The 24,481-nt window shown below is 35.9% G+C and overlaps 1 protein-coding gene across 1 annotated transcript in view; it reads right to left on the minus strand.

Annotated features, from left to right (window-relative positions):
• ITGAV (integrin subunit alpha V) overlaps positions 1-24,481 on the minus strand; it is a 93,762-nt gene that overhangs the window by 42,480 nt on the left and 26,801 nt on the right. The window contains 5 exon segments of the mRNA XM_077780265.1: positions 767-892; positions 4,206-4,251; positions 6,658-6,719; positions 11,622-11,736; positions 14,106-14,197. Of these exon segments, the coding sequence (XP_077636391.1) occupies positions 767-892; positions 4,206-4,251; positions 6,658-6,719; positions 11,622-11,736; positions 14,106-14,197 (441 nt within the window).

The following is a 24,481-nucleotide window of genomic DNA, read 5'->3' on the forward strand; positions in this document are numbered from 1 at the left end:
AAGAAGCTTAAAGGGAGATAACAAAGCTTAATAAATCTTAAAGACCAAAGTTTAACACAGTGAATAACATAGTGAATAGAAGCTGAGGAGTCAGACTGCCTGGATTTGAATCTTAGAACTGCAAGTTATTAAGTAAATGACTTCAGGCAAGTTATTTTGCCTTTTAGTGCCTGAATTTCTTTACCTACAAAATGGGAATAATAGCAGTACATTGTCATAGACCTATTGTAAGGATTAAATAAATTCATACAGATAAAGCACACTTAGAACAATGCCTAACAAACATAAGCATACTTTAAAAGTTATCTATTGGGGGGTGCCTGGGTGGTCAGTTGGGTAAGCATCCAACTTTGGCTCAGGTCATGATCCCACAGTTAGTGAGTTCAAGCGCCATGTTGGGCTCTGTGCTGACAGCTCAGAGCCTGAAGCCTGCTTCAGATTCTGTGTCTCCCTCTCTCTCTCTGCCCCTCCCCTGCTCATGTGCTCGCTCTCTCTCTCTCTCTCTCAAAAACAAACATTAAAAAAACTTGAAGTTATCTATTAGTATTAATCATTGTATAAATAATCACTCTTAAATTTCACCTACTGAAATATAACATAACCTAAGTATTAATTAACAATTTGAAGTTATGTTCCTGTTCTTTATGTTAAAAAAAATCTTAATCTATTTCAACATAAAAGATTTTCCTGCTTAAAACAACATATGCAAATAAGGACAAATACACTACAACTCCATAAAATGAATCCATATATTGAATTTACTTACCCAAGTAACTGTCATCAAAAATAGCTTGAGCAGTCCGAGTTGCCAACTGGTTATTATACTGGATGCTGTAAACTTTGGGGTCATATTTAGATACAATTTCTGCCACTTGATCCGAAATGAGCTGACCTGAAAAAAATATATAAAATAACTTTCTAATCGGAATTTATGCTGTAGATAGTGAATGGTACCAGCACAAGAGTAAACAGTATTCAAGGGGCACCTGGCTGGCTCAGTCAGTGGAGCATATGACCCATGATCCCAGGGTCATGAGTTTGAGCCCATGTTGGGTATAGAGATTACCTAAAAACAAAAATAAAATCTTAAATAAAAAAGAAACAGCAGTAAAGATTAGTATTTCTAATTATTAACCTTAAATAACTCTCCATAATGCTCAGTCTGAAATGTGATATCTTTAAAGTCGTAATTCCTTCTGTTCAAGCTTGTTCTTAAAATTAGTCACTGCTAGGAGCACCTGAGTGGCTCAGTGGGTTAAGCGTTTGACTTCAGCTCAGGTCACGATCTCACAGTCTGAGAGTTCAAGCCCTGTGTCAGGCTCTATTCTGACAGCTCAGAGCCTGGAGCTTGCTTCAGATTCTGTTTTTGTCTCCCTCGCTCTCTGCCTATCCCCCAACTCACACTTCTCTCTCTTTCTCTCTCTCAATAAACATTTTAAAGTATTTAAAAATTAGTCACTACTAGCAAACAAAAATTATGAATACAAGATAGGTCTTAACACACAAAAAAGTTGATGCTGAATTACTGAAACAATTAAATCAAAGGCTGTTTCCCAACCAAATCCATTAGAATTTGAAAAATCTGGGGCGCCTGGTGGCTCAGTCAGTTAAGCATCCAACTTTGGCTCAGGTCATGATCTTGGGGTTTGTGAGTTCAAACCCTATGTCAGGCTCTGTGTTGACAGCTTAGAGCCTGAAGCCTACTGCAGATTCTGTGTCTCCTTCTCTTTCCGCCCCTCCCCTGCTCATGTTCACTCCCTCTCTCTCTCTCAAAAATAAATATTAAAAATTTTCAAAGAACTTGAAAATTTACTGAAATAATTACTCTTACTGTTATAATAAGAATGATTGGTTCAATTGGTTTTTATCCCACAAATTATTTGGGTACCTTTATGAAGAGGCCTGAATGGGTGAGTTCACTTTTCTTCACAACCTTAAGGCAGACAAGAAATCTAAAGCACTACACAAAAATCAGATTGTTCCCTAACCCAAGAGAGGTTGGCTGATTTATCAAATGCCATCTCCATAAATGAAGAAATAATCTCTTCATTTCTGTTGTTTTAGAAAGAAATTCATAGCTAATGTTTATTAGTCTGTTCCAATCTGGCCAGTCACAAAGATTAAGTCTAAAGGGTAGAAACACTTCGTTTGGGTCAATAATTTATCCTCTGTGCCTATATAGTACCTCACACATAGGAATTCAGTAAATATTTCTTAAATCAAAGAACACAGGAAAATTCCATCATCTCTTTTGAACAAAATATTATAATTTCTCTATTCGTATAAACAGAATTCTGCGATCTATGGAAAAATTCATTCCAACACACCTATTAATTCAGGGTAAAACTTGCTGATTTTAATCTCATTAGAACAAAATATTCTCTGCCCAGCCACTGAGTCTTTCAGTTACATTTCCTAGAGGATTTACTAACAAAACTCAAATCAACATGGTATAAATTCTGTCTGTCCTAATTTTTAAACAGGAATGAATGCACTGTATAATATTCAAGGTATTAAAGCAACTACTCATTTAAACATGTTCACAGCTGTGTGTCTTGGAAAGGCAGAGATAACAATCAGTGGTGCCTGAGAACCCCCAAACTCAGTCTTTGGTTCCCAGGCACCCCCAGCAGACACGTCCCTCACCTCTACCGAATGACATAACTGGCACTAAAGAAGAGGAATAATTCCATGTTTTTTCTCTTACTTGAAAGTATTTATATCTCCTGTTTTAATCTCATAGGCAACTAGAACTATTTTTGTGTTCATTTTGAAACTGTAAAACTCAATTACAATTTTCCTAAATCATTTCATTTTTCAATAAATGCATAATTCACAGAAATCCAAATTCTTCTTTCATTTAGTGTGTCTCCACTAAAAGGAGATGATGATCCATCTTTCCCTGATTTTGCTCTTTTCTTCATTCCCCCCATTTCCCTCCATTTCGACTTTTCCCTTATTCCCATTTCTCATTCCTTATTATTTTCTTTCTATCCTATTTTCCCTTTCAGTAAATCTCTTTCTTTAGTTTCCCTTTCTATGAAACAAAAGCAAGCGTGGGTTTTCCTACAGAAAAGCAAGTAAGGAAAGCATAGTGTAGAATACAGAAGTAAAATTCAGAATCAGAAAGTAACTTGTACATCCATGCAGTCACAGGTTTTTTCCAGTTCCAATGTTTAAATATCAGAATGCCAAGAAACAAAAGTTCTGACCCTCTGAATAGCACTTTTTAGCAGAAAACAAATATGTGCTATATTAACTAAATATATACTTGTGTATCTGTAATGATAAATGAAACGTAAAGCAAGTAGGCAAATTTAGTTGCTTGTTTTCAAATTGTCAGGAAATAATGATCTGTCATTCATTTATTCAAATAGTAATTTTATTAGGCCTCCCAGAATGACTGAAGAATGTAGTGTGTTTATATTGATGCCAGCTGAATTACATTCTTTTGAAACTCCCTAAGACCCTCTATTTTAAAAACTCCCTAAAACAAAGAAGTCATTCTTGATGTCAATTGTTAATGAGAAAATAACCATTTAAATATTCTTATGAGCAAATTTGAAATACTTCAAAACCATGAGCTTTCAGAATGCCAGTTTGCCTGTCACAGATCAGCTCCACACACTTCCTAATGCTTACACAATAGACTCTAGGGTACAGACACAAAAAAGCATATTCCACAAACAATAAAAATAAGTTGTTTTAAATTACTTTATAGATTTACTTTATAGTATTACTTTTAAAATACTGTTTATTTTCAACTAAGAATATATATAATATATATGTTATAATATTCCACAAATTTTCTATGTATCATATTATATGCAGGGTATTATAGTCCTTTATCAAAAATATACTGTGTAACAGATAGCGATTATACATTTAAATTGTATTTTTTAATTTCTTTCTTTAAAATAATTTGAAAACTCTTATAGGCACATGATAACCCAAAATAGCATTAAACACAATTGTTACTGAATAATTTTAAAAATATTAACCTAGGGGTGCCTGACTCTTGACTCTTGATTTCTGCCCAGGTCATGATCTCATGGTTAGTGAGATCAAGTCCCACTTAGGGCTCTGTATTGACCATATGGAGCCTGCTTGGGATGTTCTCTCCTCTCTCTCTCTGTTCCTCCTCCTCATGCTCTCTCTCTCTCTCTCAAAATAAGTAAATAAACTTAAAAAAAACATTAACCTACCTTGCCAATAAAAGCTACCAGGACCACCAAGAAGTACTCTGTCAGCCTAGATTAAATCAGACAACAAAAAAATATGTATTTAAAAACAGGTAGGTTTAAAAACTGAAAGCAATGTAATATACATAATATATATACATATACATATTTTAATATACATAAAAGTTACATATACATATAATAAAATCACAAATCTCACTCTCTTTTAACTCATTTTCAGTAAATTTTCATTGCACCTTTTCTAAAATACAATAAAAAGTTTTAAAAAGTTATAATACATTTAATATATGAAAATATGCAAATATATACACACATTGATTCGATAGATCTGGCTGGTTTGGAACTCGTTAGGAAGGTCTACCGCAAAATATTTTTGAGTTATAGTAGAACAAAAAGTCATTAATTTTGTATATTACATTTGTGACTATATAGGCAAATTTTCTTTCTAATAATCATTAAAAAATTTTTGGTTAGAGGTGCCTGGGAAGCTCAGTCAGTTGAGTACATGATGCTTGGTTTTGGATCAGGTCATGATCCCAGGGTTGTGGGATCGAGCCCCATGCTGGGCTCTGTGCTGGGCTTTAAGCCTGCTTGGGCTTCTCAATCTCTCTCTCTCTCTCTTCCTCTGCCCAGTCCCCTACTCACACATTCTCTAAAATAAAATTTAAAAAAACTATTTTTTAATTCTTTGGGGGCACCTAAGTAGCTCAGTTGGTTAAGCATCTGACTCTAGATTTCAGCTCAGGTCACGATCCCACAGTTCAGGAGTTTGAGCCTAGCATCTGGCTCCGTGCTGACAGTGTGAAACCTGCTTGGGAGTCTCTCTCTCACTTTCTCTCTGTCCCTTCCCCACCTGTGCTCGTTTTCTCAATATAAATAAACTTAAAAATAATAAAAATATAGAAAAGAGAATTTTTAAAAATTCTTTGGCTAATGAAAAATTATTTTTAGTGTCTTGCAGATCTAAACAGGAATGAAGTTAGAGGGTAAATTTTTTAGAGTGTATAATAATACATACATATTACACTTGACTAGCATTTCTTGTATCTGTAACCAACTCTAAGTATCAAAGTCAAGATAACTATATTTAGTGTTTGAGCATGTTTTGGACATTTCTTCCCTCTGGAGATCAAAAAAATAATTTTGCCCCTCCAAACATACATATAGCCCTTCCAAGCTTTCAACAGACAATTTCCTGCCCTGGATATGTAAAAGATACTTCTAAGTTGTCTGCTTTAAAATGACACCTTTTTTTCAGAAATGAGTTAACGAAAGTAAATAATTTAGTAATGAATAGTTGCTATATGCGAATATTTCTGGGGTTATAGTTACATGCCTGTATAGAAAGGTACAGAAAGCATAGATACTGTTTTTAATATAACACCTATTTGAAAATATATCATGAAAGTTTAAACCTAATATTTATTAATATACTTTATCTTTTCTTGTTTTGCTTCCTCAAATTTTGAATTATGAATAATTATGAGTAAATTTTGAGTTATGAATTTCAAATTGAGTAACTTAAATCAATTATGTAATAAGGAAGGTTAACTATAATTATAGTCCCAGTCTAGAAAAAAAAAATTTAATAACATAAAAATATAAATTTAAAAACACAAGAAAAGGCTTTATTAATTTTCTGAATTACATGATTGTAGTTTCCATTATGTTAATAAATTTATGGCATTCTTTGCTCACATTTTCTAAGAAAGTCATATTAAGCTTTCTAAGGAAGCTCTACTTTTAATTAACATATTTGAGATTTCTACAGGAGTAATTAATATGCTCAATTTGACATTGAATATTTTCATACATCTCACCGAAAAACCCCCACATACACAAAAGAAAGTGATATAAGGAAAAGTACTTAAAAATTTTTCCTTTGAAACCATAAACTGAATTGCTATTTTAGGAAAACATTAAAAACTGTCAACTCTGGAAAGAAGCATACTAACTTAGTTAAAAATACACAGAGCCACGTTTATGAGATGTTTCACAATAATCCGGCTGCTTCAAGCTTTGCTTGCTGCCTGTAGGCACATAATAGGTGGCAAGCACACCATGTTTCTCAGCTTTTATGTAACTAAACTCTAATTTTGTAATAAAGTTCCCACTGACAGCTTTTGTGAATTTCAATCAAAAAGACAAAACTTTAATACTATATAAATTTATCTAACTGTAAATTTTAATATAAAGTCATAACAGTTATCTGTCATCTACTGAGATCTTCTACTGTCCTCCATTCTCATTTAGATGTCCTATTTCAAATACGCAATGTCTGCTAGGGAAAGAAGATAAGACAAGAATATCAAAATGCATGGGTCATTTTTATTAGCTGTTTTCATAAAACAGGTAATAATTATAGAGAAGCTGAAGTACTGAGCAATTAATTTTTAACAATGGTTTAGATAATGAGATAGATCTGAATCTCATTCAGTCTTAAATGAGAACTTACTTTGGTAAAATCAATGCTGAATCCTCCTTGACAAAATCCCTGTCCATCAGCATCAATATTTTCTAAAATAAAAAGATTGGAAATATACACAAACCCAAAAACAAACAAATGACAGAAAACAAAACATGAGAAAAATCTGCATCACTGTAATCGTAAGATAATGTATTGTTGAACTGGGAGTGTTCATTTACTCAGGCATTTAATGAGTTACTACCATACTCTAAAAAAGTTAGTATGCATTTTTATCAGCACCATTTTCTCAGATAGTGGCAATAGAGAGAGATCAATGTATCTGGAATGGTCACCAGGAAACAGAAACATCACCTAAGATGGTAGATTTCAAACTTATTTTTAACAACAATCCACAGCAAGGCTATATTTTATGTGAGTCCATTTAACCCAACACATACATTATTGTATGTGTATGTAACAGATACATGAATAAGACAAAACTTCACAAAACTTATCACTATAACCATGGACAATATATTCTGATATATTCTATTTTATTTCATTCCTTTTAAAAAAAATTACTGGTTATGATCCACTATTCTGATTTCATGACACAAAGATGAGCTGTGATCTACAAGTAAATTTCCAACTTGAAATTCCTATTAATACCCTACAGTTGCTAGGGTCTTTACAAATTTATTATGAATACTAGTAAAGAGATATGTACACTCCTAATACATACTGACTATACCTACATTTTATAGCCAACAACAAAAAATCTACTAAAACCATAGTGCAGGATTTGGAGAGAGGGCCAGACTCTAACTTAATGATCAGCAAAGAGCAAAATATGAAACTATCTTCACAACATATTTAGAACTGCAGTCTAATGAAAGTGAGTATCTTTAAACACACTTTTGATTATTTTCCAAATGATAATAGATTCAACAGTTTGACTCTTTTGTAGTTACCCTTTATTTTGTAGTTCTCACAAGGGGACAATTTCTGGACAATTAGCCAATTCATTTAAATTAACTCTAATCATGACTAAAGCTGGACCTAGAATGCAGGTAAGGATGAACCTGAGGCTCTCCCCAGTTTTATTTCGAGGATAACAAGGAACAATAAAAAATACTACTCTTTGTTAACAAGGACTTTAAGTAGCCAATTACAATATATGATTATGCTATAGTATTATTAAACTTCCCACCCAAACACAGACACCAAAAATATCTATTTTCAGTATAACTGAAAGCACAACTTCCAAGAATTTTTGTCAAATATTCCCATCAAAATTTTTGAACCCATTTTAAAAACCTGGGAACTGCCCCAAGATTACACACTTAATAACTAAATTTAGAATTTGTTTTATTGAATGGCCTCAAGAGTATAATGCTGCCCCAGTGTAAATTTTTCTAACCAGGAGGATTGGGAAAATGTGGGGCTGGGTTTTCCAGTGTCTAGTGAATCATACTGAGGAAGTCTGCTCTGACCTCAAGTTGCATGTTTATTTCCTCTATTCAAGATGTATTCAGGGAACTATTTCAGGCTATTTTTAAAGACATCCCTTTTTGATTATCATACTGTACAATTATCTTCTTTATTTCATTTCCCAGAACATCCAGCAAGAAAACACGACTGTCCTTTAAAATTTTCTTAACAGGTACATATTAAACTGAATGTTTACAGCAATGTAAAGAACCTTATGTCAACTACAAGCTATTTCAGGGAAGGCTTTTGTTTCTGTTTCTACAGATGAAAAATATTTGTCCCATTCATCAAGCCCGACAACATTATAAATAATATTACTGATTATGATAGTAAGAGCAGTTAATTACAAAGCCCCTTCTGTGAGCTAGGGATTGTACGATAGCATTTTCCAAGGCATGATCTTTTAAATCTTACAGCAATCCTATGAGAGATACTATTATTATTCACAATTTACAGATAAGGAAACTAAGGCTTACAAAAATTTCAGTAACTTGACCACAGTCAGCCAGCTAGTAAGTAAGAGAACATGGATCTGAGCCCAGGTGTGTCCACACTGCTAAACTGCACTATCTCAAATCAGCAATGCACTTGTCATTTCCTGAGTTAACAATCAAGGCGAAAGAAAAGCCAACTCATTATCATAACTGAGAAAAATCTATGTACAAATGTCATCAGAAAGTAGAAGGAACAAAGGATTCAGTCTGAGCATAGAATTCAAAGAGTATTTAAGTTAAATGATTTGTGACTCTGGTACTTTTGGAGCAGAAAAGTCATCTGGCCTACTGTGTAAAGCCAGTAGGTCACAGACAGTGATGAAAAGCCAAAAGCAAACATAATCAGGAACAAGGAAAATTTTTTACAGACAGTGAAGTTTCATGCCCAGGTGTCCACACAGGTCATGTTGAAAATAAAAGCAAACAAACAACAGACGACAAACTACCACTACTAAGACAAGCAAAGTTATCAAGAAGTTAGCAATGCAGCCCTTCAAAACTGGCATCCCCATGCAAAATCAATCATTGGTTGCATAAATTTATTGAAGAAGATACAAAATACAAAAACTGTACCTTTCAAATTTTTAACCAGATCAGTGTTTTACCAACAGTGAAAACAAAGGCCCAGAGTGGATAATAGCTATAGGCAGGTTGTTGACAAAATGGGAGAATATAACCAGATTCTTAGATTCCCACTCCTGAGCATTTCTTTTCTTCTGGTCAAGTTGCCCCCTTGTAATTTGGGGTCTGTACATAGCTTCATATTTCAAAAGTTGAGCCAAAAGCATATACAGTGATCAACAGATACTTAAAGCCAGATATATTAGGAAAAGAGCTGTTCACTTTGATTTTTTGAGGTTATTCTTTTGCTTTTTCTAAAGATTTTAGGTTTTATTATCTGATTAAGGACCAGCACTTTCTGTGAGAAACAGACTGCAAATATTTCAGACTCAGGAGTCATCCAGTCTCTGTGACAACTACTTAACTCTCCCTTTGTAAACAACATGCAAACAAATGGGTGTGGCTGCTTTCCAGTAAAATTTTATTTCTAAAAAGAGGCTCACAAGCCAGTTTGCTGACCTGATTTGGATGTTAAATACTTTAAAAAATAAGGGTTAAAAATGATTTTGTAATTTTTGTGCCTGTATTTACAATTTCTGTGCCTAAACCAAATAAGCAAAAACATTATGTAACAGATACATCATGCCAACACTGCCTTCATCCTTTAAATACCTATTGAGGGAAAAAATGGTTGTTACAGAAAAGGCAAAATGAAAAAACAACACTAGCCTAACCTGACAGTATATCCACATGAATGGATTGTTTTTAGAATGCCTGCTTTCAGAAGGGTACCAAGTATTTTACATACCCAGAATTATCCAAAGCTATATTCGTAAAAGCACAATGTATTCTTTAAGGAAAAGCTGTGGTTAACACTAAGGCAATTGGAATAGAAAACATATCCCATTGTTAGTATTTACAAGGGAAGGGTTCATTTGGAATAAGGCAGACCTGGGTTCAAATCCTTATTAGACCACTCACTACTATAAGATGTAGGAAAAAATTGCTTTTAACTGTCTGAATCTCAGTTCCCACATCTATCATGTGAGAATAAGGTGATTTTTACCTTTGTGTGCATCACATAAATGGTAAGTTTCAAACCTGATGCATAAGAGTTAGCTCATTCTTCATAGCCGTAAAATTACCTTTTCACAATAGGAACATTTTTGCAATTCAGAAACTGCAAACACAAATTTAGTCCTCACATTTTCCACATACCACAAAGATGGCAGGACTCTAACCCAAAAAGCAACATAAAGGTAGTGACACAGACAGCATCATGCACGGAGTATAAAACTGCCAGCCCCCGCTGTCCTGTGAGGCAGTGTGCTTTCTGACCTATCAGAATAAACAGTGCACTTCTGGGGAGATATCATTCTTTTTATGTTTACTTCTCACTTACAACAAGCAGGGTCAAATTGGTGGGTTAAGAAATACGTGTTAATAAAATCATTTGTAGCTTCCTGGAGGTTCAACTGCTTAAAATTTTAAGGACCGAACAGTTCCTCTGGCCTGGTGTCCCGAGTCACCTAACATGGATGAAAGAAATCTAGCAGTAACAGTCTTACATGTTCTACTTCTGTTCCTGATTCTCTCTGCTGAACTATCTGATAACCAATGGAACATAAAAAAACGTAACAGCCTAAAAAGTGCTCTAGATACAAATACCATCAGACTCTTCAATAAGCTATTTTTATGTTTCTTGTATAAAGAGGATTTGGAGTGGTGGCTATTCAACAAAGATGGGAAGGCAAAGGAACTGGAATCTCCTATGGAAAAGCATGATCAAAATTATAAGGACTCAAAATCACCTTTAGTCACCATATGAATTTCATTTGAAATTTCAAACAATGTTAGTCAACAGGGGGAGCTCTTTTAGATCATCAAAAGAGGAGTAAATGTGAAAACTGACTGACAAACTAATTAAACTGATTTAACAGAAGGAAAATTCAGGACTGCCTGGCTGGCTCAGCTGGCGGAGGATGTGACTCTGGATTTCGAGGTTGTGAGTTCAAGCCTCACACTGAGTGTAGAGATTACTTAAAAATAAAATCTTAAAACAATTTTTTTATTTAAAAAAATAAAAGGAGGGAAATTCAGACTCAGAGTCCTGAGCTCAATGTTTTACCTTCCTATATAAACTCTGGCTCTGTAATATTTTTTTTATATTTAACAATATTATTAATATAAAGCTCTAGTTCTTAGACTCTGGTATCCATCAAATTGCCTTAAAGAGTTTTCCTAAAAATGCAGGTACACAGGCCTGATGCAGACCTACTGCATCAGCTTCTTTTGTTTTAGGGAGCCCCACATCTGTGTTAGTGAACCTCAATGGAGCATCTTTTGACTAACACAGTATGTCTACAATTTTTAATGCGTGCACGTGCACACACACACAGAGGCACATTTTTAACAAATTACACTTCCCAACCCTCATTTCAAAGGTGGCACACTTCTCATACATACTTGATCTGCATGGAGCATACTCGACAGTCTTTGCTCCATCCTGAAGAAAGCATGTTCCAACTGGCTCTCTCTCCTGTTTCATTTCAGTCCTCCAGTGGTACAGTGGGGCACATGCCTGAAATCAAAGGTGGTGGTCCACAACATAAAAATTCCCTGAAAAAGTCAGTGTTTCAGACAATCTACACTACCCCAGAATTGGTATTATTTCTAAGCATTAATAAAGATTAATCACACTTATCCTATAGCCTGAGTTCCTTATCACAACAGTGGTAAGTACTTTTTTCACATATTTCACTTTCGAAATAGCAAAATTATTTCATGTAGCACTTTTCTTGATGTTATGCACTATGCTGATTGAATCAATATTTTAACTAAATAACATTCTCATGCAAAAAGAATACACCCCTAAATTATAAAGCAAATTATTATTAAGAAAAGAATAAAAGACTTTGCAGTGCTCATTTGATCTAGTTTGTAAATAAACTGTGACCTTTTTGTTTTCAGAGTTACCAATTTTAAGACCACCCACAAGAAGTAGAATAATGCATACTTTAATAATATAGTAACCTACCAAAATATAACAATTTAACTTGTTGGCAAAAAAAGTTTAATGAACTCTCTGTAATACTTTTTGAAGCAAAACATTAACACAAACACTGCAGATGTCAACACTGGGTTATTCTGTATTTACTCTGAAAACAGTGAAAGGAGATGATTATTGCTACTTCTGAACATGTACTTGATGTTTCACGTACAAGGACTATTTGCTCCTGCTTACTTCTGCTTCTTTGCTTTCTGCCTAGAGTGGCCCCACCTCCAACCCCATCCTTGACCTCCAATTAGACACATCCTGTAGAGTTCCTTTGAAATTTCATCTCTTAATTTTCAGCTCCTCCTCCCTAATGCCTCACCATCAGATTTTAAAAAACAGTAATAAATCCTGCACTCCTGGCGCACTGAGAGGAAAGGCTTTCGGGGGAAATGAAATTAAAGCCGAAATCAGAATGACAAGGAGCTAGCCAAGTGAAAATCAACAAGGTGAGCATAAAACAGGCAGAGGGAACAAACACACTAAGGTACTAACTGCACTGACCTGGCATGTGGAAGGGATGAAGACTAGTGTGGCTAAAGCCTGTGAGGTAGTGGGAGATGATGCCAAAGAGACAAAGCCAGTGACCTGATTGTGGGGATGCTTATAAGCCAGGATAAGCAGGGATTTGTACTCTATGAGTTATGGAAAACCACCTGACGGTTTTAATCAAGAAGACAAAATGCTCTGGCTCACTCTGGCCCTCCGCTGGAGGACGGACTGCAGAGAAGGGACTGCAGAGGACGGACTGCAGGAAGGGAAGCAGAAAGAGGAGATGTGCCACTGTAGTAACTCAGGTGGGTCACGACAGTGGCTGGGTACGGGGCAGAAATAGTGCAGATGATAATTTCTTGATGGGTGTGGGATACATTCTGGAGGCAGAATTGACAGGGCTTGCTGGTGGATGGGGGTAGAGAGTCATGCATTCAAACAAGCTGGGGAAGTTTCATATGGAAACCGTTATCTTTGTGTTTTTTCCTTCCTGATGGAGGGTAACAAGAGTTCTATTTGGGTCATGTTCATTTTGAGGAATATAGGAGATATTCAAATGGAGATGCCACACAGCTAGTTTGGAAATACGACTTTGAAAATCCAGGGAGAATTAAGAACTAGAGATACAGACTTAGGGATTATGACATATAGATTGTATTTACAGCCATGGGACAGGATAGGAACAGCCAGGTAAAAGGTGTAGTTAGAGAAGATGGTGGCTCATAACCCAGTCTAGGGACATCCAACACTTAGAAACCGAGCAGAAGAGGGGCCTCTCAAGAAGACCATGAGGATCAGACAGGGAGATGGAAGAAAACCAGGAGAGTACATTGTTCCAGAAGTCAAGGGAAGAAAAGCAGTTCAAAAAGAATAGGCTAACTGACCTTGTTGAATGGTGCTGAGTGGCAAGAAACATTCAACAAGTACCAGTGATTTCAGTGACCTGAAAGCCATGGGTGACTTTGGCCATGCCTACGAGAGCCTGACTGTGGTTGGGAAGAGAACAGGCAGTGAAGTAGTAGAGGTGGTAACTGTCGAGAAAGTTTCTGTAAACAGGAGCAAAGGAATGCGGCATAGCAAGAGGAAGAGACAAGGAAAGGCTGCTGTGTTTTTAAAGAGATGAGGTACGAGTGTGTTTTATTAACTGCAGGCACGCTCATCCTGAACCCCTGAGGGGAAGGATCAACAGGAGTGGGGAAGATGGAAAGTAGCAAAAGGCAGGTCTGTGAAGGGCAGGACAGAGGAGATCTTGGATAGGACAGCCTTTCAACAGAGCTATCTTACCTCATCTTGTCCTGTACTCCTGAGCGCACTGAGAGTGCGCTTTGCTCTCAAAGAGAAACTTTCCTGTGTTTCTACATAATGACAAAACTCACCTACAAGTAAATATCCAAAAGACTTACCAAAATTTTATCCTGTTTTGATCTCACAGATGCTCCAAACCACTGGTGGGACTTAAACTCCAATGGATCATCCTTGGCATAATCTCTGTTGCCTAAGAAAAATATATATTCTTAGTATAAGAGAGTTTATTTCAATCCAGTGACACAAAGAATATGTCTTTGATTAATCAAATACCACATTAGCTATTTATCTCATGTACTTTATGAATGTCAGGAACTTTCAACTAATCAAAGAAATAAAATACACGATGACTAGAAGTGTCTCAGGGTTGTTATTAAACCCACTAACTACTATAATGCAGATGTGAAAAAGTAATACTAAGTAAAGTTTCCCATTGGCTAAATTATAAGATAACTATTAAACACATAATTACCTACTGTACTCCCAAAAGTTCTGTGATATAAATATATTTATGAAAACAAAAGGCCACTGCCTTTGTAAAACCCAAGTAGTAAAAAACAAAGATAGTGCAAATGACATTATTAATAACACAGGAGTTAGCATCTAAGACACATGATTTGGCTGGTGGGGAAAAAGAATTAGATTTGGTACACTACACGCAAATATTTATTTTCAGTTTACATTACTGAGAAAATTATTCCCAAAGTACCAGCCATTCATGTAAACTAGTGCAAATTTAAAAAAGAAAGAAAGAAAAGAAAAGAGAAAAGCAAAGAAAAGAAAAAAGAAAAATCCTTTCCATGGAGGGTTGCCTGAGTGACTCAGTCAAACATCTGACTCTTGATTTCGGCTCAGGTCATGATCTCAGTTCATAAAATCAAGTCCCATGTGCAGCTCCATGCTGATAGCACAGAGCCTGCTTGGGATTCTCTCTCTTCCTCTCCCCTGCTCATGCTCCGTCCCTCTCTCTCTCAAAAATAAGTAAATAAACATTAAAAAAAATCCTTTCCATGGAAAAGCTCTTAAATTGGTCAAGGAAAAAATTATGAAAACATATCCATAAAGCATTTGGGAAAAAAGAGACTATTTTTCGAAAGACTAATTATTTTTAAAGTCTAGTATGTTCCTCTTACAATCTATAATAATCATTCTTTACAAACATATATTTCAAGAACTATACTGGACAAAATAGAGCAGACAAGGATCAATTTTAAGACTGCCAGCCTACATGTAAATAATCATCACAAGCTTCATATTAAATCTATTCCCTAAATCTCACTCATCTAAGGTATTGCTTATGGTTATTTGTTCCATTCTGAAGACTTAAGACCAATTGAAGATTAAGATTAACCTTGAGATTAATTGAGAATTTCAATAATGCTAGATGTATTACTGACAAGGTAAAAGGTATAATACGTTCACTGTACTATTCTTTTAACTTTTACATTATTTTCAAAAAAGTTTTCTATAATGTGTTAATCTCCAAAGGCCTCTTTCTGTAGTCTTAATACAGGTGATCTTTGCAGTGGTCACAAAAATACATTTTTCTAAGTAGAAGGAAGGAGAAATGGACTTAGCCAGTATATGTCCCTCACCATAAACCACAGTGGCTGGCTTGCCTCTGAAGCCTATGTTCACCAAGCCATCATCACTGGGAACAACACACAGCAGAGACCCACAGGTCACTAATCAGTCCATGGACTCCCTTTACATTTCCCATCCTCCCACAGTTAGGTTAAAGCCACATAACTAGTTCTTGACACTAAGCTAAGAGCAGAAGAGACACATGTCACTTCCTGTTCAAGTAAGTTAAAAGTGGATATGAACTCACTAATCATTAAGCAAATGCAAATCAAAACCACAATATCATCTCACACCAGTTAGAATGGCAATTATCCAAACAAAACAAAACCCATAAGATAACATGTGATAGTGGGGATGTGAAGAAAAGGGAATCCTGTACACTGAGGGTAGAAATGTAATTGATAAAGCCATTCGACAGTATGGAGGTTACTCAAGAAATTAAATATCGAGCCACTGCATGACCCAGGAATCTAACTTCTGGATATATATCCAAAGGAATGAAATCATTATCCTCTGTACTCCCCCTGCATGGATATCTGCACTCCCATGTTTACTGCAGCATTACTCATAATAGCCAAGACATGAAAGCAACCTAAATATCTATTGACAAATGAATAAAAAAGAAAATGTGGCATATTCATACAGTAGATTATTCAACCATGAAAAATAAGAAAATCCTGTCAGTTGAGACAACACGAATGGATCTAGAGACTTACGCTAAGTGAAATAAGTTACAGAAAGACAAGTAATTCATTATATCACTTATTTGTGGTATCAAAAGTAATCAACTCATTAAAAAACAAAAAATTGATATGAATACATGTTTTCTCTCTCTCATCCATTAAGTCTGGAATAGATGGTGGAATCACATGATTTAAGTGGATTCAGCTGAAGTTTTTAAACTGTTAAGAACAGCCAAATGCTCCAAACTCAGTGATGACATGATCAAGAAATAGTCTGCTTTTTAAGTGAGTGAGATTTGGGATTTTGTTTATAAATAAAGCTAGCACAGCTGAAGTAATGTACATTCTGCTATTTCCAAAAGGGCCTGACCAACAACTACAAAGAAGCTTAGCCTCTAGACAGACTGGGTTAAGTTGATAATTTTTCAAGGATTTAAACCATAGAATGTATGGTTACAAGTTACTTAACACAGTATTTTTATTCCACTGCAAGCTACCTATTCTCTTACTGTGCTGCAGGCTTTCTATTCTATTCTTTTCTACAAAGGAAATGAAGTCATTTTCCCCCTTATATTAATTATGAAGCAGGAGAAATACATGACTGTGAAATAAACAGCTGGTGCTGGGAATGATTCACTTTCACTCTCTGTCCCTTGAGACCATAGATAAATTCAGGTAATCTTAGCCTGATGGAATTGAGTTTATGAGCTAATAATGCATGTGAACTGAAAAGTGCAACATTCTCAGAACTGCTATTTCCTGCTTCTGCTTTAATCTAAAACAAAGCCTCTTCCGCAAGACCCTAAACTATGTCCAAGCAGAACCAAAGCTTTTTTTTTTTTTATTTTGTTTAACGTTTATTTATTTTTGAGAGACAAGAGTGTGAGCAGGGGAGGGGTGTAGAGAGAGAGAGACACAGAATCTGAAGCAGGCTCCAGGCTCCGAGCTGTCAGCAGAGCCTGATGTAGGGCTGGAACTCACAAGCCATGAGATCATGACCTGAGCTGAAGTGGGATGCTTAACTGACTGAGCCACCCAGGTGTCACCCCCCCCCAAAAGCTTTCATTGGATGAAATCCTAGCCTGTACCATATCAGAAAGATTCAAATTAAGGTTCCATATATTTTCTCATAATCTCTAAAACTGACAATTTTAAAAACAAATTGACAGAACCAGAACCAAAATCACAGTATTCCTGCTGCAATTATTCCTGCCTACAAGACCTGATACAGATCCCTCAAAAATGTCAATGTCATGAAAAGACAAAATAGTAGGGAAGATTCAAGATTAAAAGAAAACAATGAGGGGTTAACCCCTAAATTAACATGATGAGTGTTCCAGAAAATGGCTTTTAATATATACTATTCTTCTAACGGATAAATTTTTTTCAAAGCTCCATGATCAACTGATTGATGGATTATTTATTTAATTAGTAACCATGACCCGGAGATCAAGACCTAACCTGGACCCCAGTGTTTATAGCAGCACTATCAACAATAGCCAAGGTATGGAAAGAGCCCAAATGTCCATCGACGGATGAATGGATAAAGAAGATGTGGTATACGTATACAATGGAGTATTTATTCAGCAATCAAAAAGAATGAAATCTTGCCATTTTTAACTATGTGGGTGGAACTAGAGGGTATCATGCTAAGCGAAATTAGTCAGAGAACAACAAGTATCATATGACTTCACTCATATGAAGACTTTAAGATACAGAACAGATGAACATAAGGGAAGGGAAGCAAAAATAATATAAAAAACAGGGAAGGGGACAAAACATAAGAGACTCTTAAATATGAAAAATAGAGAGAGAGTTATTGGAGGGGCTGTGGGGGGGGGGATGGGCTAAATAGGTAAGGAACATTAAGGAATCTACTCCTGAAATCATTGTTGCACTATATGTTAACTAACTTGGACGTAAGTTGTTAAAATTTTAATTTAAAAAAAAGACTTAAGCTGAAATTAAGAATTGGATGTTTAATCAACTGACCAACCCAGGAGGCCCCAAGATATATTTATTTTTATATGTAAGAGTTCCCTCCCCTTTAGCCTCCAGTTTCTGAAACAAGTCACGTTCATTCCCATTTGCAAGTTTTGGTAACTATGGCCCTCTAACCTGGAAAACTTTTATTCCTTCCATTATTGATTAAAACCCTTCAGTTATGGGGTGCCTGGGTGGCTCAGTGGTTAAGCGTCTGACTTCGGCTCAAGTCATGATCTCACAGTTCATGGGTTCGAGCCCCATGTCAGGCTCTGTGATGACAGCTAGCTCAGAGCCTGGAGCCTGGTTCAGACTCTGTATCTCTCTCTCTGTGACCCTCCCCTGCTCACACTGTCTCTCTTTGACTCTCAAAAATAAATAAAAAACATAAAAAAATAAAGAGTGGATATGCTTGGACTTCTTACAAAACTGAGCTGCTGGCCACGACCAGAGATGAGTCAGGAGGGGGGTAGTTGTCAAGAGCTTTGTTGCCATGCTGAGAATGGGCTTCATGGGGGTTTTGCATTGCCCTCTATGCTAAGCAATTGTTCTTTAACTGTATTCCTGAAAGGTTGAAGAGAAGTCTCCTCCTTATATAGTATTATCCAGTTCTCCATTGAAAAACTGTCTCCATGAATTCATTTTTTCCTGAAGAAACAGACTCTTCTCTAAATTTGCATGTGGTGGCAACATGGTAGCATACTGCTCTGTGCTGTCAAACAGCATGTGCTTCTCATTCACTACCATGTTCTATTTCTTATTTTATTTTTTATTTTATTTTTTTTTTAATTTTTTTTTAAAATTTATTTCTAGGAGAGAGAGAGAGACAGTGTGAGCAGGGGAGGGTCAGAAGGAGAGGGAGTCACAGACTGAAACAGGCTCCAGGCTCTGAGCTAGCAGTCAGCACAGAGCCCGACGCGGGGCTCGAACCCACGAACCGCGAGATCATGACCTAAGCGAAAGTCGGACACTTAACCGACTAAGCCACCCAGGCGCCCCACTATTTCTTATTTTAAAGAATCGAAAACATTCACTGCTATTATGATGATGATACCTGCCTTTGTGGATAACCAGGTTTAGCTTAAGGTAGAAAATGTCATGGAACAGAATTACGAATTTTACAATTTTCTATTTTGTTTTCATTGTGGAGCACAAAAACCCATAGTTCTTTCCATTTGGCAAGCTATTTCCAATAGTTTCTAATGAGAGTGAAGGACCACCAGTCAAATGTGAAAAAACATCAGGCAATGCGGCTCTTTTTGATAATAGAAAGTGTATTTGAAAAATCTGGAGCTTTACTAAAACTTTGGCATGCCCAAAAAACAAACAGCGATGTCTTAAAAATCATGTGATTAAATGTGTTTTCAATTATATTACCAAACAAAACCAATAAAATATATTTGGTTATAATGCATTGGCATACATAGGGATCCAAAATTTAGGCAACAGTCCTCAAGGAAACATGTATTACCCATTAAATGCCTTGAGTTTCAACAAGGTCACAACCTCAGATTACCAAATTTTTCAGAAGTTTCCTAAACAGGAAGTTTTCCTTTATCAATCTGAACTCTTTTCCCAGAGACCAAGTCTTGAAATACTTGATTCAGGCGGTTTGCTCAGAGGAAGGATTTGCTCAGAAGATTTGCTCAGAGGAAGTATGAACAAAGAAGGGGGGTGGAGGGAAAGTAAAGTGTGCTCTCTGAACAAACTGACAAGGAGTTCATTCATAACCTGGCGAAAACTGGCAGCTATTCTAAGGCCTGAGTGAGGTAAATATTTTGAGTCACAGCCCTGAAGTCACTATTTCAAGTGATTCTGAAATGTCAGAGGCTGCTTGGCCCATGCCACCGACCTTGGAAGGGAAATGAGACACAGACAACTGCAGATGCTGCAGTGACGAAAGAAATGCCTCCTCAGGCAACAGTCAAGAAAACACAAAGATTTCTATCCATAGTTCTGTGAAATACCTTGGAAGACTAGCTCTGATCTCCCAAATAAACTAAAGGGGAAAAGAGTGTCTCACACATGGTGAAAGTAAGAAACTGCCCTGTATTAAATAAAGTGGCATAAAACTCAGTATTATCACTTTCAAAAATACCTAGAGGAAAATGTTCCAGATAAACTTGACATTATTTAGCAAGTAAATCACCAGAGGCTTGAAAATTTAATGTCTTCTTTTGCCAGCTTTTAAAATCTGTCAGTTGCATTTTATCAGATTCCCATGATTGAATACTTGAGGACAGGAGCATATTGAGCAGAGCAAACTTTAGATTCTGTCCCCCGATTAGTGGCCAACTCTTCTCATTTCTTCTCATTTCCTCAGGATGTTTCAAAAGACACTGTCAAACATTCAACTTGCTCCAGAGGGGATGATTTTTTAAGACAAAATTACCTTATCACCTTAGAGCCAATTCTGTTTGTTTGTTTCTTCCTTCCATACATAAAGAATATCCTTTGGAGCAACAAGATTATGTCATCTATTTTGAAAAGGCCAAAGCCAAAAAGAAAGTTAAAGCATAAGAAAAGCAAGGCAATAAACTATTTGGAAGTTACTTGTTTTTAATCATTTGGTTTCTATTCATAATTATAAGAGTCTATGAATAATTAAATTATTAGGTCCCTGAGAGACTTATTCTTTGCTCAAGAAAAAAAGTGACTATGCACACAATGTAATATACAGAATCATGGTGTAATATACAGAATCATGGTGTAATATACAGAATCTATAGTTAATAATACTGTATTGTACAGAAGTGCTGATCCATAGGGGCACATGTACCCAAATATTTATAGCAGTGCTTTCAACAATAGTCAATTATGGAAAGAGCCCACATGTCCATCAACTGAAATGGATAAAGAAGATGTGGTTTATATATATAATGGAATACTGCTTGGCAATGAGAAAGAATGAAATCTTGCCATTTGCAACAACACAGATAGAACTGGAGGGTATTATGCTAAGTGAAGTAAGTTAGGCAGAGAAAGACAGGTATCATATGTTTTCACACATATGTGGAATTTGAGAAACTTAACAGAAGACCATGGGGGAAGGGAAGGGGAAAAAAAGTTTCAAATAGAGAGGGAGGCAAACCATAGGACACTCTTAAATACAAAGAACAAGGGTTGATGGAGGTGCGGGGGAGAAGGGAAAATGGGTGGTGGGCATTGAGGAAGGCACTTGTTGGGATGAGCATTGGGTGTTGTATGTAAGTGATAAATCATGGGAATCTACTCCCAAAGCTAGAAGCACACTGTATACACTATATGTTAGCAAACTTGTATTAAAATAATAATAAAAAATAATATATAAACAAATCTGTATTGTGTATTTTTTTTTTNAAGCCACCCAGGCGCCCCTGTATTGTGTATTTTAAAGTTACTCAGAGAATAGATCTTAAAACCTCTCAAAACAGGGGGGAAAAGGTTCTGTAACTATGTATGGTGACAGATAGTAACTAATCCTACTGTAGTGATCATTTTGCAACATATACGTTATATTGTATATGTCATTATATATCTGAAACTAATATTATAGATCAATTGTCCTTCAATAAAACCAAACCAAAACACTGCCACCCTACAGTCATCCTTTAATAAAACAGACAATCTAGAGGCTTCTTTAAGTAGCTTATAACCTCAAACATCACTTTTTGCTCAGTTGCACTTCATGCAACAAATATGCCTCAAAGAAAACTGCAATTATTGTTTACTTATTTATGTGAAAATTAACAGGCCAGAGGAGTAAATCTCTGATCATTCATTTAAAAAAATTATGGTATCTCTTATGTATAAATGCAAGGAATGTAGCAGTAAATGAGACAGGGAAGGCTCCTGCTTTCAAGGGAGAGAAATAATAAACAAATAATTATATAAGATACTTCCAGAAACTCACAAATGCTATAAAAGAAATGTGAGAGAAAACAATGAAGAGGTGGTCACACAGTGCTGGTTATTTGTAGCCTAATGCTATTATAAAATAATGTACTTAACTGAGGACCATGGGGGAGAAGAAGGGGGGAATGTTGGGGGAAAGGGAGAGAGGCAAACCATGAGAGACTCTTGAATGCTGAGAACAAACTGAGGACTGATGGATGTCGGGGGAAAGGGGGAAGATGGGCATGGAGGAGTGCACTTGTGGGGATGAGCACTGGGTGTTATATGGAAACCAATTTGACAATAAACTATTTGTAAAAAATAAATAAACAAATAAATAAATAATGTACTGGTTTGGAACTGCAAATATTAAGATGCTATTAACATCTTTGAAATCTGCGTATTATAGTTAATGGTGACTTAAAATGAACAGCATGTTTTAATAATACATATAGCATCTTTTAACATCAATGGCACTATTACGTTTACAGTCAACTGATTTTTTTAATGTGCCAAGAAAATTCAATGAGAAAGAAATAATATTTTCAACAAATGGTGCTGGGACAATTGGATAGCCTTTTATAGGTAAAAAGATTCATGAAGAACCCTATCTTAAACCATATCAAAACAAAATAAAAACAGATCACAGACTTAAAGGTAAGAGCTACACCTATAGAATGCTATAAGAAAACAGGAATAAACCTTCAAATTTAGATAAGGCAAGATCTAGGAAACCAAAGTCCAAGAGATAAAAGGTTAATAATTTAGACTTAATCAAAATTTTAAAATTCTGAGCTTCAAAAAACATCATAAAGAAAAGTGAAAAGGGAAACCACAGAATGTGAGAAAATATCAACAAAGCCTATTTTCAAAAGGAGACTTGTATCCACAATGCACACACACACACACATACACATACACAATTACAAACCCTTTTCCTTGCAACTAAAGATTTTTTTTAAAACCCAGTTAAAAATAGACAAGGAACTTGAATAAATATTTCTATGAAGGAGATAAACACATGCCCAACAAGTACATGAAAAGACGCTCAACATCATTAGCCATCAGGTCAATACAAATCAAAATCCCAATGAAATGCCTCTTCACACTCACTAGGATGGCTGCAATTTAAGAAAAGATAAAATAACATCTACCCATAAGGATGTGGAGAAACTGGAATCCTCACACAGTGCTAGCAGGAATGGAAATCTGGTGTGGCCAATTTTTAAAATCGTTTCGCAGGTTCTTAAAAAGTTAAACACAGAGTTACTATATGACCTAGCAATTCCACTCATAGGTATTCATCCAAGAAAAATGAAAACACATGCCCAAAGTCCTGTACGTGAATGATCATAGCAGCATTGTTTACAGGAACCAAAAAGTAGAAACAACCCAAACGTACATTTACTGGTGAAAGGATAAACAAGGAAGGAATCAAGGAATGCTTCCGGGCAATAAACAGGAAAGGAGCATTTACACATGTGGATGAACCGCCAGACACAAAAGACCCCATGGTGTATCATTCTATTTATATAAAATATCCAGAGAAGTGATATATATAGACATAGAAAGTAGATTTGTGGTTGCTTAGGGCTAGGGGTGCAAATGGGAGAGTGGCTGATAATGAACGTGAGGTTTTTCTTTTTAAGGTGAAATAAACGCTCTGGAATTCGATTATATCTGTAAAACTATAAATACAGTAAAATTCATTGAACTGTACACTTAAAAACGGTACACAGGTGAATTCTGTGGTAAATTAGATCTCAATAAAGCTGTTTTTAAAAGCAAACAACAAACTTGTTAAGTGCAAAGGTAGCCGCAACACTGACCAAAAACGTATACATAATAAAGACCTCTTTTCAAAATGAACACAAACAAACAGATGCATTAGTAGGGTAACAGATCAAGAAAAAGAACAGGGGCGCCTGGGTGGTTCAGTCAGCTGAGCTACAGACTTCAACTCAGGTCATGATCGCACAGCTTGTGGGTTTGAGCCCTGCATCGGGCTCTGTGCTGACAGCTCAGAGCCTGGAGCCTGTCTTCAGATTCTGTGTCTCCCTCTCTCACTGACCCTCCCCTTCTCACACTCTCTCTCTCTCTCTCTCTCAAAAATAAATAAAACATTAAAACAATTTTTTTAATCAAAATTCTAGATACTACTGAAGACCAAAATGGGGGTTAATGATTGGACTTAGTAACAAAATACAGTTGCTTTTTTTTTTTAATGTTTATTTATTTTTGAGAAAGAAAGACAGAGTGCAAGCAGGGGAGGAGCAGAGAGAGAGAGGGAGAAACTGAATCCAAAGCAGGCTCCAGGTTTCAAGCTGTCAGCACAGAGCCCGACAGGGGAC

This window comes from Crocuta crocuta, unplaced genomic scaffold, assembly GCF_008692635.1.
Source record: "Crocuta crocuta isolate KB4526 unplaced genomic scaffold, BGI_CrCroc_1.0 scaffold38, whole genome shotgun sequence".
Lineage (NCBI taxonomy): Eukaryota > Metazoa > Chordata > Mammalia > Carnivora > Hyaenidae > Crocuta > Crocuta crocuta.